Source organism: Vanacampus margaritifer, chromosome 2 (genome assembly GCF_051991255.1).
Source record: "Vanacampus margaritifer isolate UIUO_Vmar chromosome 2, RoL_Vmar_1.0, whole genome shotgun sequence".
Lineage (NCBI taxonomy): Eukaryota > Metazoa > Chordata > Actinopteri > Syngnathiformes > Syngnathidae > Vanacampus > Vanacampus margaritifer.
Window position 1 is genome coordinate 5,373,585 of NC_135433.1, and position 19,396 is coordinate 5,392,980.

General features: G+C 42.1%; 1 protein-coding gene across 3 annotated transcripts in view; it reads left to right on the forward strand.

Moving 5' to 3' along the window:
• Nucleotides 1-19,396, forward strand: part of ephb1 (EPH receptor B1) — a 275,249-nt gene that overhangs the window by 155,985 nt on the left and 99,868 nt on the right. For all 3 annotated transcript variants that reach the window (XM_077555878.1, XM_077555879.1, XM_077555880.1), the window contains exon 4: nucleotides 6,914-7,069. In XM_077555878.1, coding sequence (XP_077412004.1) covers nucleotides 6,914-7,069 — 156 coding nt within the window. The remainder of the gene's footprint in view (nucleotides 1-6,913; nucleotides 7,070-19,396) is intronic.

Sequence of the window (19,396 nt, forward strand, 5' to 3'; positions counted from 1 at the left end):
TTGGCCTCTTCTCTTCCAAATACAGTATCCAGAAATCAGATCCAAATAATGTTGGCCCACTTCCAAATTGAAAGAATCACTTAGCCCACTGTTGTATGTTCTTTTGAACCTCTGTGAATTTGCTAACGTATCACTTTCTTATTCTCTCCCAACTCGTCTATCTTGCTCTGTGAAGCAGATCAGTAATCAGCCATGTAATGAATTTAACGGTAGGAAAGGATTCATGCACATATTATGTATCAGTCAGGGATTGGGCCTCAGCTCCTTTTGACACATTTTGGAATCCAAATGCCTTCCTTAGCTGTAAGATGATTTCTAAAGAATCCCCCTTGCCTAGTTTTGCACATTCAATCTCTCAAGTTCTAGTTGAAAAGGCACGTTTGTATAAAGGGAGTCTACGGCATTTTTGGCCTAATCTTTTAGGTTGTATAGGTTGTCCAAGAGCATGTGAGGAGATCTGTTTTTAAATTTGCTTCAAGGTACTTTCACACCAGTTAACAAGAGTTCCGCAGCTGATGTTGCTGTAGTCACTAAGCTATGCTAGCACAATAGTAAAATCATAGCTACAGTCGGTGTTTTACCTAAACAAGTTCAATGAACACAAATTTATGAACGTGTTTATAATTTGGGTGAACGTGACCTGAGCGTAGTGTATTAACGAGATGAACGTTCATGTGAACACGGTCATTCTCGTTTTTCAACAACTGTTCGTTTTTGTTCAAGAATGCCGGGTTAATTACTTATTTGAGAAATCAGTATCAGTTGCTGACAAATAGTCAGGTGAGTTATGTTTGTTTGTCCTGAGTAGGCATTAGAGCGTTTTCCTTTGGATTTCACTGGGGTGACTGATACTGTGCTGAAGAAAGCTATAACACGTCTTATGGTACATATTTTTAGGGGGAGGGGGGGGGGCGTAGCTATTAGCTAGGTACTACGTAGAGTAGTATCACGAGCAGACAAATTGCAAATCTGTGCGAGTTCATTGTATACGAAATTAAGACAAAAAGGGGAAATGCTGAGTTGGTCTCCCGATATAGATATAACAAATTCCACTTTTTCAGGTAAGACTTTCTGAAATATTTTGGAAGGTCTGGGCGATTATTATTATTTTTTCTCTAGTCATCTAATCATATTTTTGGGAAACTTGCTTTGCGTACTAACTGTTCGAAAAGTAACATTCTCAAATTGTTCACAAAGCATTGGAATCATAGAAACCTGTCTTGAGGAGACGAAGAATTAGGATTGAGGGTTAAGTAATGAGTGGATCACAACTCTTAAGTGTTGTAGTTGATTGAATATGGTTGTGCAACTTGTGCCTATACAAAGTAAGGGGTCAGCTAAGGAGTTAGCTCAACGTTTACATAAGTGTTTTAACGTTGTTGCCAATACTTTTCTGTGCATATACTGTAGTGTCTTCCTGGAAACCTCTTAGGAAGGGGAATTTAAACCATATTAAACAAACAGAACAATGTTATTTGTTTTCTTCCAATGTGACAATATGATGATCTGCATTTTATCACCTTGTAAACGCTGATACCACTCAAAGTTATTGCTTATCACAGCACTTCCTTTCCCCACGTGGCCAATGTTTAACAGTCTCAATATCCTTGTATTAGGAGACACGTCATGTAAAATCTGTTGTAATTACTGTACGTACATACATATACAGAAACTATGCTGACATTTATATTGCTTTCCTGCAATCGCTGCAAGACTGCGCACAAACAAACACTTATTCATGGCGCTAAGATAGCCGGGGTGCAATCGCGGCATTGCAGTTTGTTTTGCTCCTTGTGAAGCACGGCTTTAATCTGCTTCACAGCTCCTGGAGTTGTTTTATAAGCTGTTTGTGGGTGTTGGGGTCCAGTGCCGCGTGTATGGTACGCCTGTGCGAGTGTTTGTGTGGTGACTGGGTCTGAGCGGCGTTTTGTGACGAGACATCAGGCCAGTCAGTTAGCCGCCGGTGTGTCTGGCGGCTGCATCAAAGTATGGCGAACACTTGCTGTTGGGTGCCATTGCCATTGTGAGTGTGTGCGTGTGTGTGTGTGTTCGACTCTAGACCTCCGCTTTCTCCTTCACCCAGTTTCTTCAATCCCACTCCATATCCTTCATCAGAACCTCGTCAAAGAGAGACGTTTAAACAGAAGTGATAGCGGGGTTCTGCTCTGCCGATTTGAACAAAATGGTAGATCCGCATCTTGATTTTTTTTTTTAAAGAATGCATGAAAATTTTCAAACTTGTTTGATACCAAGATTTACATTTAATGCGCTGTAGTTACAACATACAGTACATTATAATCTTGTGCCTCCAATTTGATATACAATAAGCCACTGTGCCCAGGAAAAACAGCCAAGCAAAGATAAAAGGGGTGACTTAGGAGGTCTTAATCATATGTCGCACACGCTCAGCTAGTTAGCTTAGCTTCAGGATGAAGGCTTAGAACCATCAGTGGGGAGGATTTATTCTTTATGGCTCCAATAGGCGTAATAATCGACAGGAATTGAGCGGGATCTTGGTTAAAGTAAGCTATTTTAAACTAAAAAGCAAAGCTTTTTGACATTCTATAAGTTAGAATGTTAAATGGTACTTTATTTATATAGCGTTTTTCCACCTTACATGGCCCTCAAAGTGCTATACACTTGATTACTCATTTACCTACTAATGACGCAGCATCAGGAGCAATTGGGGGTTCAGTAGCTGTCAGGTTCTTGGCGTGGTTGAGGACTCAGGTGCAGGGAAGCAGATGCGAGGAGGCAGAGATAAAGTCCAAAAAAATTTTTTTCTTTAATTCATTGAAAACACAGTACTGACTGGCAAACAAAGTCCAAACACAAGTGAGGCAAGATGTTGGGGAACTACATGGCATGACAGAAAAACGCAGCAGCAACATTGACAAGCACACACAATGGACTAACAAGCACAAAACCAAAAACAAGGGACTAAGGCCCCGTCTACATGAGAACCCATTTCAATGTATCCGCACAAGTTTCTTACCTTTTGGGCAGTTCGTCCACAAGACGGCACGATTTCGGAGCTTGAAACCGATCACTTTTGAAACCGGGCTCCAGAGTGGAAGGATTTCTAAACGCGCCTCGTACGTTCCAATGTGGACCGGACACCATTTGCGGGATACTCCTCCAGTGATGACGTAATGGTCGCAGCTCGATGACGACGCATTGTCGTAGTTTGATGACGTATGTTCAAATTCTCGCCTGACTGAGCGCGAACCGCCAGTCTGTCAACAACAATGGCGGATAGCCGTGTCGGAGTCGTTTTGCGTAACCTCCTTAGCTTGCTTATGCTTTTGCAGCAAAATATTTTGCTTCTTTATTCCTATGTTCAACAAGCGGTGTTGTATTGAATCACCCGCCATTGTCACTTCTCCTGTGTTTGTCTTCTTCATGTTGTGTCGATACATGCAAAGCCATGTTTGTTCAGTAAATTGCAATAAGGTAAAAAAAGAAAAAGGGTTTGTCTTCTTCGCTGATTCTTCTTCTGGGCTTTCTGTTAACTCCCTGTGGCTGTGCTACAGTGCCACTCCAGACTTGGCATATACATAACAACCGTTAAACGTCCGCAGTGTCTTCTTTTAGACACACGCGTGTCTTGAAGCGCTTCTGTGTGTATGAGATTTGTTTGAAGAACGAAGCCGAAAGGCCTAAATACACAACAAACTAATTACACAACAAAAGACACCTGGACAAGACGCACATGGCTGGAGGCACTGATTGGCTGACACGAGGGAGAGCAGACAAGCGCAGTTGGACAAGATCACACTTAACAAGACAAAGGGAGACGAGGAAAACAACAAAACAGACGACAATGGAACCAAAAGAAAACAAGAATACAAAAAACCCAAACCAAAAGACAACCCTAAACCCAAAACATGACATTAGCTTGCTCAAGGAGACTTCAATGCGATCACAATGGCGGCATGGGATCGAACCCACAACCTCTGGGTTGGGAGACGACCACTCTGCAGCAGCTTCCACAGTAGTTTTCAGTTTAATAGTTCAGGTTTGCAAATTTGTGAGGCTCTGTGAAGCTCTTTCGGCACCCACCGTATGATGTAGAACAGCGCTTCTCAACCCTGGTCCTCGAGTACCCCCTACCCAGCCTGTTTTCCATGTCTCCCACAAGCAACACATGTGTTTCAAACGATCAGCTAATCAGCAAGCTCTGCATGAAGCCTGATAACGATCTTCAGCTGTGTTGGCTCGGGAGACATAGAAAACAAGCTGGAAAAGGGGTAGTTGAGGACCGGGGCTAAGAAACAGTGATGTAGAAAATTGCAAACTCTCCCTTTTGACAGATTGACTATTGTTTGTATGAGTGCAGCTCTTGCATGTAGTTTGTTTTGTTCGTTTGATTCTTCCTCTCATGTATAAATAGTATTAAAAGTTTTTCAGCCACAATCAAATCCTCAATGTTGCAAATACATGAAACAGGAGGATCAGTAAGAGGTTTGAGTCATTACATTTCTAAAACCTCCCTCATGAGGTGCAGCAACGTCATTGCGCCCTGCAACGTCAGTAAGGTGTGAACCATTAAAACATTTATTGCGGTCATTACAGTCGGTAAATCCTTCTGTGCTGTATCCGTCCCCGCTTTGCATTCTTTGGGGATGCGATGGTAAACAAATGAGGTTATTGCCTCCATTCCAGGGCTCATATCATCCTCAATAATCTTTGTCCTCCACTGTGGCCTTTCCGAATTAAGGGCTAATGCGTTCTTGAAATCCACCACAGCTGACTGACAGTGGGCCACCACCGGAACGTATACTCGTCCCGCGGGAGGCCACTCATAATCTAATAGTCATTGCGCAAACAAAGCAATGTCACTGCTGCATGTCAATGCAAATCTGATTGTGAAACAGTGACTACCTCTCTTTGCTTTTTGGATTCTCAACTGACTTTTTGCCATTGACGCGATGGCTTTGAGGAAGAAAAAAAAAAAGTTATTCAGACTGTGTAAACGTTATCATGTGGCGGCCATGGCTCAGGTGTCGAGACGGTCGTCCAGTAACCGGAAGGTTGGCTGTTCGATTCCCGCTCTCCCCAAGTCACACACAATTGCTTCCAGTGCCACTCACACTGGTGTCTGAAAGGTGCGAATGTTTGGTGGTGGTCGGAGGGGCCGTAGGCGCACGCTTCCGTCAGCCTGCCCCGGGGCAGCTGTGGCTACTTAAGTAGTTTACCGCCACCACAGCGTGAATGTGTGAGCGTCTTTTAGTGTTCGAAAAAGCGCTATATAAATCTAATGCATTATTATTATTATTATCTTTGAATGTACCACAATGTGTGATTATAAGGTGCAAAGTGCAAAGACAGCCAGCTGTCAGCTTGGTTTTCACTGCTTTTAGTGCAGGGTATTGATTTTTGCACATCAAAAGAGCAAACATGTCCTTGCTTTAAAACTTGAGATGTATATATATATTTTTTTTAAATCTGTAAATCTCTTCCGGCGACCCATGAGTGGTGAGGATGGTGGTCGTGTTTTGGTTTTGAGTGAGTACAGAGGTGGCTGATGAGTCGGATCCTGGCCTTGAATTTGGCTTGGCTTAACTCTTTGACTGCCAGACGTTTTCAGAAAAGGGATGCCGTGGGTGCCAGCCGATTTAAGCATTTTTGACTGATCTTTCAAGGTCCACAGAAAATTATGTGTTTGGACTATGGAAACACACATACTACCAAATGAAAGATTGGACTCTCATCTTTCATCAGAAAAAAAAGTTTGTATCTACCTTATTCAGTTTTTCAGTAATCAACAATAGAAAATGGTTAGTTTCACCTCTGTTTTGAAAAAAAAACGTCTTTTAACGTCTTTGGCACTCCCCCATAGGATTTTACTAAACGTTATTTAACGTTTTTGGCAGTCAAAGAGTTAAAGGGCTTTGTTCTCTCCCATTTTTTTCTGCTTATCTTCTACTCGTGGTCCACAAAGTGGTTGCCTTCAAAGGTAGATGCTCCTTCTGTCAACGTTGATTTGGCACTTCTGCAGTTTGGCTTTCCCAAAAGCACTGTTATCTCTTCTTTTGACTTCCTATACTGTGTTTCTCTTCTTCGAGCTCAAGATAGATTTGTTTCAGCAGTCGGGAATCCGGCATCCTGACCACATGGCTGTACTATCTCGCATGGTTCGTAATGATGATAGCTTCTATTCTGGCAGTTTTTGCCTTCTGAAGGAAGCTGAGTTTGGTGCGGTAGTCCGCCTAGAAGATAGCAAGCGTTGGTAGAACTTCTCCTGTTCCCTGAAGTGGCGGTGGTACGTTGTCCAGGTCTCTGAGGTTTTTGTGTCAGTCCGGATGGCTCCGTCTTGATAGGCACGGTTTCAAAAGCAGCCGTAGGAGGCTCGGACAGAAGTCAGTGAATGAACCGCAACAGATCTTTTATTCCACTTATTCACCATAAAAGTGAACAGATATTTGTCAATTTCAATCAAAAATAGTGTGTAGTTTGAGTGTGGCTAACTTCTCATGAGAACACCCATTGTTTCAAATCTCAATATTGCTATGGACTGTAATTGTCCGAAAACGTGGCCTCTAAAGAGTTATGCATAACACAATCTACTTAAAACAAATTCAGTCAGTTTTTTATTTTTTATTTTTCCTGGAGAGCTCAGTATTGTTCATTCGGTAATTTTACCGATGTGACATGTCATCATCATTGCTCCCCCCTTTTTTTTTGTATGTGGGTGAGCATGTGTAAATGTGTTTGTGTGTGTGTGTATTCATTAGTTCACCTAAAACCTATTAAAAAATCCCATACCGTTCACCTAAACCGAAATTCAGTCAGTTTCAATAAGGTCTCATGTCTCTCAATCTATTTTCACCCATGTTGATGGTCGGATTACATCATCCTTGTGGATTTCCATCTTGTTTTTTTCCCTGACCCAGTCTTTCTCTTTTCCCAGCATGCCCACCGGGAACCTTCAAGTCGACACAGGGTCCCGGTCTGTGTCTTCAGTGCCCTCCGAACAGCCGCTCCACTGCTGAGGCCGCCACCATCTGTATCTGTCGCAATGGTTACTACCGTGGTGACGCTGATCAGCCAGACCAACCCTGTACCAGTGAGTACATGACATGACGAGAATGTTCTGACAGTGTGCCTGCCGCCTGTAATAGGGCATTTGCATCAAAGCGCTTTAGTTTTAAAATCACTGTGACGTAACGTCCTAGAAGTGGATGTCTTGCTCTAGTTGGCGTCAGACAACTCACAATAGATCAGATTTAGCATGCATATGGGGATGCTAGGAGTCTTTAGGCCATTTCACACTGCACTTTGCAGACTGCAGTGCACCATCAACCTAGCCATTCTTTGGGTATGTGCTACTCCAGCACAATAACGAAACGCTCCACAAGGGCAAATGCTCCTAAATAGACAAATGCTCCATTTGGGCAGCCAAATTGAAGACCAATGCCACTTCCAAAAGGAGATTTGATAGCAAAGTGATTTCAGAGTTTAGAAAATAGTTTAAAAGCAAAAGTTAAAAAAAAATAACTTACATCAGTCATGAGCTGTTAAAAATGTACATACGCTGTAATTTCTTTGGAGGTATCGGTATGAGTGTAATGAAAATTGTGTAGGTGAGTATGAGGATGTGATTTATTTTTTTATTTTATTGTGGTATGTGTCTGTTGATTTTGTGTGCATATGTCGCTGGCAAATTTGTGTATGTTAAAGTGCACTTGTATATATGATTAGGTTTATACCTTTTGTAACTTTTTTTTTTGTTGAAATACATTCAGGGATGTGATTTCTCCGCTAATTCGCGGAATTCCGCTTTTTTTTATCGCCTCCCCCCCAAAAAAAAAATCCGAATTTTTTTTTTTTTTTTTTTTTTTAGTAGTTCATTGTGTATGCACTTGACTCCGACAGATAACATCTTCTGACAGAAGCAAGACATTTGTGATATGCTCTAATATGAGTTACTTTTCATTTGGTCATGATACAATTATTTGTTCATGAAATTTGAACTCTTCAACATTATTTATGTGTTAACTTAGTAATCACATTAGTTAGATATGATGATATTCTCAGTGATAGTTTTTAAAAGCAAAGGCAGTCCAATGTTTTTGAATGTGACTGATTTTGAGTTGACTAAAACTGCCATTTTCAGCGATGTGATTTTTCCGCTAATTCGCGGAATTCCGCTTCCCCCCCCCCCCAAAAAAAAATTCCGTTTTTTTTTTTTATTTTATTTTTTTTATTTTTATTTTTTTTTTTAGGAGTTCATTGTGTATGCACATGACTCTGACAGATAACATCTTCTGCTATAACAAAGACATTTGTGGTATGCTCTAATATGAGTTACTTTTCATTTGGTCATGATACAATTATTTGTTCATGAAATTTGAACTCTTCAACATTATTTATGTGTTAACTTAGTAATCACATTAGTTAGATATGATGATATTCTCAGTGATAGTTTTTAAAAACAAAGGCAGTCCAATGTTTTTGAATGTGACTGATTTTGAGTTGACTAAAACTGCCATTTTATATGGGATAGTTCAATAGACATTGAAAATTTATGCTGTTGTTTTGTCTATTTCTTTGTCATGTGAGTGCATTGAAAGTACTTAAAAACACGGACAACCCATGAGCTCCCTGGACCTAGCTGGGTGCCAGCGGCCCCCAGACCCCCGGCTAAATTTTCAGATAATTTCACTTTGGTCAAATCACATCCCTGCATTTTATATGGGATAGTTCAATATACATTGAAAATTTATGCTGTTGTTTTGTCTATTTCTTTGTCATGTGAGTGCATTGAAAGTACTTAAAAACACGGACCCTGGACCTAGCTGGGTGCCAGCGGCCCCCAGTCCCCCGGCTAAATTTTCAGATAATTTCACTTTGGTCAAATCACATCCCTGCATTTTATATGGGATAGTTCAATATACATTGAAAATTTATGCTGTTGTTTTGTCTATTTCTTTGTCATGTGAGTGCATTGAAAGTACTTAAAAACACGGACCCTGGACCTAGCTGGGTGCCAGCGGCCCCCAGACCCCCGGCTAAATTTTCAGATAATTTCACTTTGGTCAAATCACATCCCTGTACATTACCTTATTTTTTTATTAACTAAAATGAATACGGGGTAGGACTAGATACGTTTTTAGCTTCCTCCTACCCCTTTTGAACATATAAACTCTTTTCTTTCTTCCTATTCTTTTTTTCTTTTTTACTTCAATTCACATTTTAGACTTGTAATGTGTTTTCTTTGTGTTTATATGGTCAATAAAGAACCAAATCACAGAGTAACAAGAGATTTTGGTGAAATTGTGCCGTAAGTGACATGGAGAAAATAAGAAATGCAGTGCCCTGAGCTTTTTGACCAATGACAAATGATATACCATGACAATTGACATCGCAATTTTCTTTACATTCAAACCAGCGGGAACAGCCACCAGGCTAACTGCTTGCATAGCAGTGACAAATATGGACACGCTTGCGCCAGGTCACCGCCTACATGGGCCATCCTGCGCTCAGCCATGTGGAGAATGCCACAAAAAAAAACAAGTGCAGTGTAACAAACATTCTTGCTGTTGGAAAAAAGGCAAAAAACAAACAAGCAAAAAAAAAAAAAAGCAAAACACATATCTGAAATAATTAGTGAACAGAGGCAGCACACATTACCCAACCTCACGTATTCATGCATGGGAGCAGGTCAAACTCCATTTTGCAACATTTTAGAGGCATATTTTATTTCCGGACATTTTAAAACAAAGACTTTTATTTCCCATTTCTGTTTCTGTTTCAATTTTTGTGATTCCATTTGAACACTTTGTCACTCAGGTTGATTAAAGTTCCTCTTGGTTTAGTTATCCCTGTTGTTTCTTTTTTCCATCCGTCTGCTGTCATCCCCTCAAGTCCTAATTACTCGGGCAGATGCTGCGAAGCAACACTGTCCTTATCTGTTGGAGATCCAATAAAGCCTCTCACAGCATCATAGTTGACTTATTACGATTAAAGAAAATTTGTATGCCGGGACTTCCTGCTGTCCCCGTTACCACACATACACAATGCAGAGCACTATTATTACTGCAAAAACTGTATTTACCTCTCTGCTGCTTCTCTCACAGCAGGTTAATAGTATGATTTTGCATTTAGAGTTTTCATTATACAGTCGTGGCTAATGGGACTTTTTCTAATTGCTTATCTACTAGTGAATCTAATGGGCATAAAAACATGTTTTTTTTTAATCTCTTAAAATAAATGCCTTAAGGCTGTGGAGGAGCCCCACTGCACCACAGCTGTCTACTTGGCTGTTCCAACTGCTCCCCGATGAATTCATCCACACCTTTAGGCTTTGGAGCTTCTCTCATCATGGCTGGCCTCCCTTGGCACGGCACACAACACATCTCTGGTGAATTAGCGCTTGCTCCATCGAGTGCGCCATCTGCTTGTACCTTGAGGCACTCAACTCCCCCCAAGCCATCTTTCCAAGAGGTCCCAAGTGGAGTGTTGCACTCTAGTTTTTAAATGCCGACTATCTCTCTTTTCAATTTGGTGGTGTAACGTCATTCCTTTAAATTTAAAAGTACCACTGATTGTCACACCCAATTAATAGTGTCCAAGCTCACACTTAGTGGTTTTCACAGTATATCATATACGGTTATTAGTCAGATGGTCTAGTGTTACATACTGCTGTCTTTAGTGCAGATGGTACTGTACTTGTCGATTTCTGGTCAGTGTCCTAATAAGCAGCCGTCGCCGGACCCAAGCGGGATAAAACTGAGCAATACAATTTTTAGTTAGATCTGCTGTTTAAAAAAAATACATTTGGGTACGGAATCCAAAACTTGATATCAGTTTTTTTCTTTACAAGTTTTTGAGCTATAGGTAAAACAAAATAGAACTCAATAATGTGCAAGAAAAAAGACAGCTCTAATCCTCTTAACTCTTTGACTGCCAGACGTTTTCAGAAACGGGTTGTCGCCAGTGCCAGCCAATTTATGCATTTTGACTGATCTTTCAAGGTCCACAGAAAATGTTGTGTTTGGACTATGGAATATACATACTACCAAATGAAAGATTGGACTCTCATCTTTCATCAGAAAAAAAAGTTTGTTTCTACCTTATTCCGTTCTTCAGCAATCAACAATAGAAAATGGTTACTTTCACCGAAATGCTCTGTTTTGAAACAAAAAGCGGAGAAAAAGAGCTTTTTGTGAAACGATATTATTTCATGCACTCTACTGAACTCTACACTTCTTTTTGTCCATGAATGATGCCACAAACACCTAAATAGTGCTTTCCTTCTGTAAAACACCACCACCAACAATGAAAAAGTGTTTTTTGATTGCAAAATACGTTTATTTCCATTCAACAGTGTAACAATTTGACAAAACAATTTCGCAAACTATTTACAAATGTGTGCAACTGTGGTACTACTTACAATTATGTGGATGTTTCAAATACAGTTTTTCTTTTTGTAACGCTCTCCTGCGTGCAAGGGGAGGGAGCAGGGTTTGCACAACATATTACTTTCACTTTCCATTGTCCGTTTCGCGTGCAGACGTTACACTTTCTTGACGGCCTTTTTTTCCGGGGAATAGCAAGTAGCAGACTGTACCCACTCCTCCGATGAATATGCATTGGACTCGGGGCACTCTTCGTCGTCCGATTGAACGTCGCGCTGAGCGTGCTCGGTTGTGCTCCGCGTTTTGCGGTGTTGGCATCGCTAGCCCGTGAACCTTTTATGACGTCGTCATAGCCGCCGCGTCAACGCTTCCAACTTCGCCGTCAACCTCGGAGTCACCATCATCATCATCGATGATGTTCATCGTCGTCATCAATGTGCTCTTTATAGCGTTGGTCGATGCTTTTCGTCTTTGAAAAAAACGGCTCGACCGTGAGCTGCTTGCAAACCGGTCGCCATTATGGCTTCTTCAGCCATTGTCCCCTCAACACTCTAGCCCCGCCTCACGTCTTCTACTGACGCCTACCCAATCTTGTCAAAAGAGAGTCATTGTTGCCGTCTAGGGGCCAAAAATAGTCATTAGGCTCACTAGACCTGCTTGAAACTTTCAACACAGCTGGGGAAGGCTTTCCTCCACCCGTTTCAAAAAATAAAAAAATTGGATGACGTCTTTTAACGTCATTGGCGGCCCTCCGTAGGTTTTTACTTGACGTCTTTTAACGTCAGTGGCAGTGAAAGAGTTAATTGCTACTATAAGCTTTATTTTTGCAGATATTGAAAATACTGACCTGTTAGGTGCTGCACACACCTCTACCACTTAATTGTGACTGCACAAACAAGTTGCCAAGTAGCTGTATATTAGTCCAATCATCACCTCTTCTTACTACAGTCTTACTAGACCTAATCAGCATGCCGGTTTTAGTTTTAATCAGTATAAAAAATCCAACTCAACATTTTTTTTCCAAATTGTTCCCCAGTGTAATGAACAGATGGATTGTATCAGAAAAGGCATCTCTTGCCAAACAAATCATGTAAGTGATTCACTGTGGCAACCCACGATGGGACAAGCCGAAAGTCGTAACATCATAATTGATTATTTGTCGTAAGCATACGTACATTGTATTTGTACTGGTTAGAGAGCAAAGCTAGGCACTCAACAATTCCTTGGTCATTTTGATATCATTGCGAAAGTCACCTTTTGGGGTTGTGACTAATTCTTCTGGTCACAATCAATTTCAGGTTTAGAATGGGTAGTAATGAACGTTTGCACTCCAAATATGTACATCTAAAGACAGAGTTCCAGGACATTTAGAGTCCAGGTACTGTCATTTGTCCTTCATGGCTTTGAGATCTAGCTTGTAGTGTTCCAGTGAAGACAGTAAAGGCACAACGGCCAGTTATCTGACTTACTGTATCTTTCCGCTCAGAAACCTGAAGGGTGGTGATGACATTGACTTGAAATACTTATAAAACGGATTGACAGCTTTTGCCCTTGGGATGGGGTGCCTAAAATCTGTTGCAGGCTTGGAGAGTGCATGTGCATGTTCCCCAATCTTACCTGATTGACATCTCACACTTGGTGTTCTGTTAGGAAAATGTTCCCAAGTTGAAGGGAAACAAATCTAATACAAATTTTATAGTAGCTTTTTTTTCAGTGGGCAGTACTAGGAGAGAGAAAAAAGCTTCAAATGTGAGGGATGCCTTAAAATGTCAACTGCCCCTTTGATCACTAAAAATACATTGCAATTCACCTTCAAATTTGTGTTAAAGGAATTCAGTTTCAACAGCTTATCCAATGCTTCTTTGACTACAGAGCGGTAGCTTAGCTTAGCTTGATGCTCTGGCTTCCCTAGATCTCATCAGGGGGTAGGCAGTGAGATCATCCTTGTAAGAATCTCTTCAACGCAGTCGGGCCTGATAAGAGCAGTAGGGCAGCGTAAATCAGGCCGTTCTGTGGCAACAGAAGCTCTAGCGCTTTTTGCAGGACTGCATCAGAGGTGCTGGTCCCTGTGTGCGCCAGATCGCTCTGATTAGCTTGCTGATGGATAGTGCGGCGTCTGCCTCTGTCAGCAGGGAGCTTCAAGTCATCACCCACTCCCACTCATCCCCCACTCCCACTCATCCCCCCTGCCCCAGGGGAAGGCCATACTATCTCATCTCTTCACTATCCCAATCTACCATCTTCTGCTGACTCCAGCCCAGGAGTTCGGGGACAGTGGCAGCAGCAAGTCTTGTGTCTGACAATGAGCCCATTTCCTCGCTGCTAATTTTGATACAACCAGTCAGACGTAGCCCTGCCTCCTCATGAATCTATTTAGGAAAGATAAAATACGAGAATAGTTTAATCAGTAAACGTTTCCATGGAATTTTTTTCCCCGCTCGGTATGTGAGTAAGAGGAGGTGTGACAAGCTGAGTGGTAGCTAAGGCAAGTCAGACAGCGGAACCAGTGCTGATTGGGTCATAAGAGAGAATGGTACTTGCAGGAATGAAGCACCGTGTTCATCATACCAGTAAAAAAAGAACATGGGAGCATTGTTACAGGAAGAGCTAATAAGAAAGACACTGTATAGGCTATAGAAGGTTCTGACAACCTGATAAGGGGTTTGGTATGAGGTTATGTTTGATTTACAACATACTGTATGTGTTTGAAAGGTATACATTATCTCACAAAGGTGAGTACACCCCTCACATTTATGCAGCACCCGGCAACAAAAGTGAGTACACCCTTAAGTGAAAATGCCCAAATTGATCATTACAACGCAGACTGACTCTTTGGTATTACAAGGTTGCAGGTGTGAATAGGGACCAGGTGTGTTAAATCTGGCCATACTGGTCACTGAAAGTTCAACATGGCGCCTCATGGCAAAGAACTCTCTGAAGATTTGAAAAAAAGGAACTGTTTCTCTACATACTGATGGCCTAGGCTATAAAAAGATTGTCAACACCCTGAAACTGAGCTGCACCACAGTGGACAAGACCATCTAGCATCCAGAGGTTGTCTTTAGAAAATAGATGTATGAGTGCTGCCACCAAGGCTGCAGAGGTTGAACGGTTGGGGGACAGCCTGCCAGTGCTCAAACCATACCAACCAGGCCAGTCGGTATCCCAGAAGGAAGTCTCTTCTGAAGATGATGCATAAGAAAGCCCACAAACAAGTTTGCCGAAGACAAGCAGACCAAGCACAAGGATTACTGGAACCACGTCCTGTGGTCTGATGAAACCAAGAGAAAACTATTTGGTTCAGATGCTGCCAAGCATGTGTGGCGGCAACCAGGTGAGGAGTACAAAGACAAATGTCTCCAGCCTCCTTTCAAGCAATGGTGGTGGTGGTAGTGTCATGGTCTGGGGCTGCATGAGTGCTCCCGGCTTTGGGCAACTGAAGTTCATTTAGGGTACCATGAATGTCAACATGGACTTTGACATACTCAAGCAGAGCATGATCCTCTCCCTCTGGAAACCGGGCCACAGGGCAGCGTTCCAACATGATAATTACCCCCAAAAGACACTTCCAAGATGACCACTGTTTCGCTAAAGAGGCTGAGGATAAAGGTGAAGGACTGGCCAAGCATGTTCCAGACATTGGATTTTTCATTTGTTGGCCTATTATGTGTGTTTCGGCAAAAGTATATAGAGTAACTCATTTGAGTTAATTTGGTCATCCGGTGGCGAATGTCATTTTGAATAGCAAATGCAGATCTTCGCTGTCAGAGCTCTACGCACTGACAGTAAAGGTTAGTATGTATATACAGTAGATGGGGAAAAAGAAAACATTCTGTACACTTTTATTTCTTGGAAACTACCAATGCCAGCTACATGAGCAAAATATTTGTAATGTAATTCAACCAAGCTTAAGTACAGGGAGAGTTGAAAATGTGCTTCTAATGGCCTCATCTGGACCCAATACACATCTTTTGACATCTATCCATCTCTGCATTACAACATAAGAGTACTGTAGATCTTGGTTGACTTTAATCCCCAAAACCTGATGTGCTTTTTTTGCGGTGCAATTTTTCACTGCTCCAAACTCCATATACTTCCATAGTACCTTTTTTGACTGTCACTCAAAACTGGGATTTTTTTGTAACGGCTGAATTTTTAATACAGCTGTATTAAATCTCTGATATGTGTATGCGTAGAGTGCCAGCAAACCACATACACCCCCATCTCTCATCTCTCATACACCCACAAAATATTAGTCTTCATGACATGTATTTGAGCTCTCACCAATCCACACAACCCTCCAGTGCTCCTTTCGGCTACTCTGGCTGTGATTGGTATCGGCACACAGGGACCTTCTGTTGCTCCCTCAAGCCTGTTTCAGGAACACAAAACAAACAGTTTAAAAGAGCAGAAACATGAGGCCCCAGCCTTTCGATGGGAAACGAGTAAACAAGGGTTCATTTTAGACACAAGGGCACTTGTCATATTAGCATCCAGGGACAGGAACTAGGCTTTTGGCTTTTACAGCTTCTGTCAAATGTTTTTTCAATAACGGGCAGCTCATAACCTACTGTCATCTCCTGCAGAAGTCCGAGGGTCGCTTCATACACATGCATAGACACAGAGGATTCATCATTTTCATGTTACCTAAGCCTTAAAGATGGTCAATGATTTCACATCTGCAGACAGAGGGTGGGAAATTCAAACCTGAATCCGGTCTGAAATGTATTGGCCAGAGGCTTGCAGGAGTAAATATTGTTAACAGCTAACGTGTTAATTTGCTAATTAGAAAATGTTTGAGTCATAGATGGTTATTTAAGTTGAGGGGATTCACATTCAGATGTTTAGCTTTTTAACTGATTTGCTCCCAAAAACGTATAAACACGTTCTATTCTAAATATTGCCGTGGTCCCAAAAACATATTTATATGTTTTTTATGTTATTTTATGCTAGAGTATACATAATGTTTTAATGCAACTTTTGACCTGAAGAGAGAAGCAATGGTAGTTATTACAACAACAAAAATGGCCAGCAGGTGGCAGCAGAGTATAAGAGATCAGCCAGGGCCATGTTGCAACGAGCTCTTTTTCTCAGTGTTTTCAACAGGTTTGTGAATAATGATGAAACTATTATATTATTCTAATGCTAATTGCTGCAAAACGGAAACAGATACAAATAGACTTTTTTTTCCTGATGAAATAAGAGACTAATCTTTCCATGTTTGTATAGCAATAGAACACAATATTCTGTGGGCCTTGCAAAATCAGTCATAATCCAGTAAAATAGCCGGGAGTAAAGGGGGTTGCTTCAGTGAAATTGGCTTGGGAGTGATTGAGTTAATATTAGTAGATAAGAGACACAATACCTATATCTTACTGTACTGTATACTTACCCTATGTGCAAAAACTGTGTACAAATTGAAGGCCACACGTTGTCACATGAGTTAGGCAGAGTCGCACCCCCATGTAGGTGGGCAGCCAAGCAGTATAAGAGTCAAAACCATTTTGGACAAATTAGACCTTTTATCCTCATTTAGAGAAAAAGGCTCAACAGCTGTATACTCAATCTTTCTGCCATCAAATAAAAAGTTCAACTGAGAATTATGCAGTCTTCTGGTTGTTACTGTTAGTATAATATTGCAGGAATTACAGATAGGACCGGCGGAGGAGTTCTCCCTGAACTTTTCAATTTTTGCCATGACCCAGATCTGGGCCTAAATCTAACATTCGTTACCTGTAACCCATTTAACCAAAAGGGACAAAAAGGGGGAGTACATGCTAAAAGATCGCCAGCAAACATATACGGTAAACAAACATTAACGCATTCACACCTACGGACAAATCAGTCTTCAATCAACTTACAATGTATTTGTGGGGAATGTGGGTGGAAGTCAGAGTACCTGCGCAACCACAAGGAGAACTTATAAACTCCCTTACCTTCCCAAATTTTTGTTTTGCTTTTTAACAGCACAAAAGTAAATATTTTCAACAGAAAAAAAAAGTGTTCCTTCTGTGCATAATCTAATTGCACGGATGGAACACAAATAACATCTACACCGTAATACACCCACTCACTGCCCTTGGGCGAATGAACTTGCTGCTTGCACTGTTCATCTGATTTCACTATTAAATTAAAGACCCCTTTTTCAACGCAGCGTGCCTGGATATGATGATATCCCTCCCCTGAAATACTAGATACATGAACGAAGCATAAACAATTGTGACTGGCGTGGCCAAATGAAGACCAGCTGAGAGCCTGTAAGGAACGTTCCCTACAAATTAAATCCTACGGCCAATTAAAACGGCCGTGGGCTCGCTGTCGTAATGGTCTGCAAATCACTGGATAAGTGGCAGTCACATCTGATTTCCAATGTCATTCCAGCACATGTGTAGCTCAGCTGGAGCCAGGACAAACGGGGTGGGGGTCCTCTGTCACCCCCTAGAATGGATGACATAAGTCACAGTTATTTTTCCAAAGGTCTATGAATCACACAGATGCTCATGTCACATGCATTTTCCACATGGACAGATGTAAATTATGTGTCTATACTCACACAACCATGTGAAGAACATGATGTCCCTATAAGTGGAGTTGTGACCCTTCTTACAGTATATGACCTATTGCAGTCATCCCCATACACTAGCTACTTATGGTCCATTTCAGCAGGTATGTGGAGATGTTGTCCTCTCAGCCAGACTATAATAACCACACCAATAGGGTCGTGCTCTCTTTGTCACCGACGGCTCGCTGCTTGAACGTTAAGCCGAGGACCCACTTCATTCCAGATCCAGGGGACAAACTCACAAGGCTTTGCAGAAATGATGATTCATCTTGTCAGTACTTATCCGGGGTCGGGTCGTGGGGGCAGTAGCTTTAGCAGGGAAGCCCAGACTTCCCTCTCCCCAGCCACTTCACCCAGCTCCTCCGACGGGATCCCAAGGCGTTCCCAGGCCAGCCGAGAGACGTAGTCTCTCCAGCGTGTTCTGGGTCGTCCCTGGGGCCTCCCGCCGGTAGGACATGCCCGGAACACCTCCCCAGGGAGGCGTCCAGGAGGCGTCCAGGAGGCATCCGAACCAGATGCCCGAGCCACCTCAACTGGTTCCTCTCAAATGACCGAGCTTCTCACCCTATCTCTAAGGGAGAGCCTGGCTACTCTGCGGAGGAAACTCATTTCGGCCGCTTGTATCCGGGATCCTGTTCTTTCGGTCACGACCCACAGCTCGTGACCATAGGTGAGGGCAGGACCGTAGATCGACCGGTAAATCGAAAGCTTTGCCTTTCGGCTCAGCTCCTTCTTCACCACAATGGACCGATACAGCGTCCGCATTACTGCAGACGCTGCACCGATCCGCCTGTCGATCTCCCGCTCTAACCTACCCTCACTCGTGGACAAGACCACAAGATACTTGAACTCCTCCACTTGGGGCAGGATCTCATCCCCGACCCGGAGAGGGCACTCCACCCTTTTCCGACTGAGGACCATGGTCTTGGATTTGGAAGTGCTGATCCTGATCAGTGTCAACATATTATGCAGAAAAGGCTTTCTCTGAGATGTCAGTGGCAAGACACCAAACCGGTGGCAGTGGTTCATTTCTTAACAACTGTACTTAAGGTTGAGCAAGGCACCAAATCACTGAATTCTGCCCAAAGCAGGACACCATTGAGGTCCCACCTCGGTCATATGTTTATGCAAAAGTACATTGGATTTTGTCTGTGTGTAATGCATGTAACCAATGCAAATACGGCGGAATAAAAGTCCAGTGGAACCCTCAAGGTTAAACACAAATAAAAACATATTTTTTGTTATCATGCAAGATAACAATTTTAATGAGTCATACTGTACCTTTTTTTTTTTCACAATTTAAAAACAATACGTCTTTGGTCAAACAATACAAAGGATGAAGTAAAAAGTGCAACAGGTTTGAATTGGGTAAAGTGTAGGCGCTTGAAAAACTCCTCAGAGATAGGTAATGTAGTCAAGACCACACCAACCGAGACCAAGACAATATCGAGACCGAGACATGACCAAGACT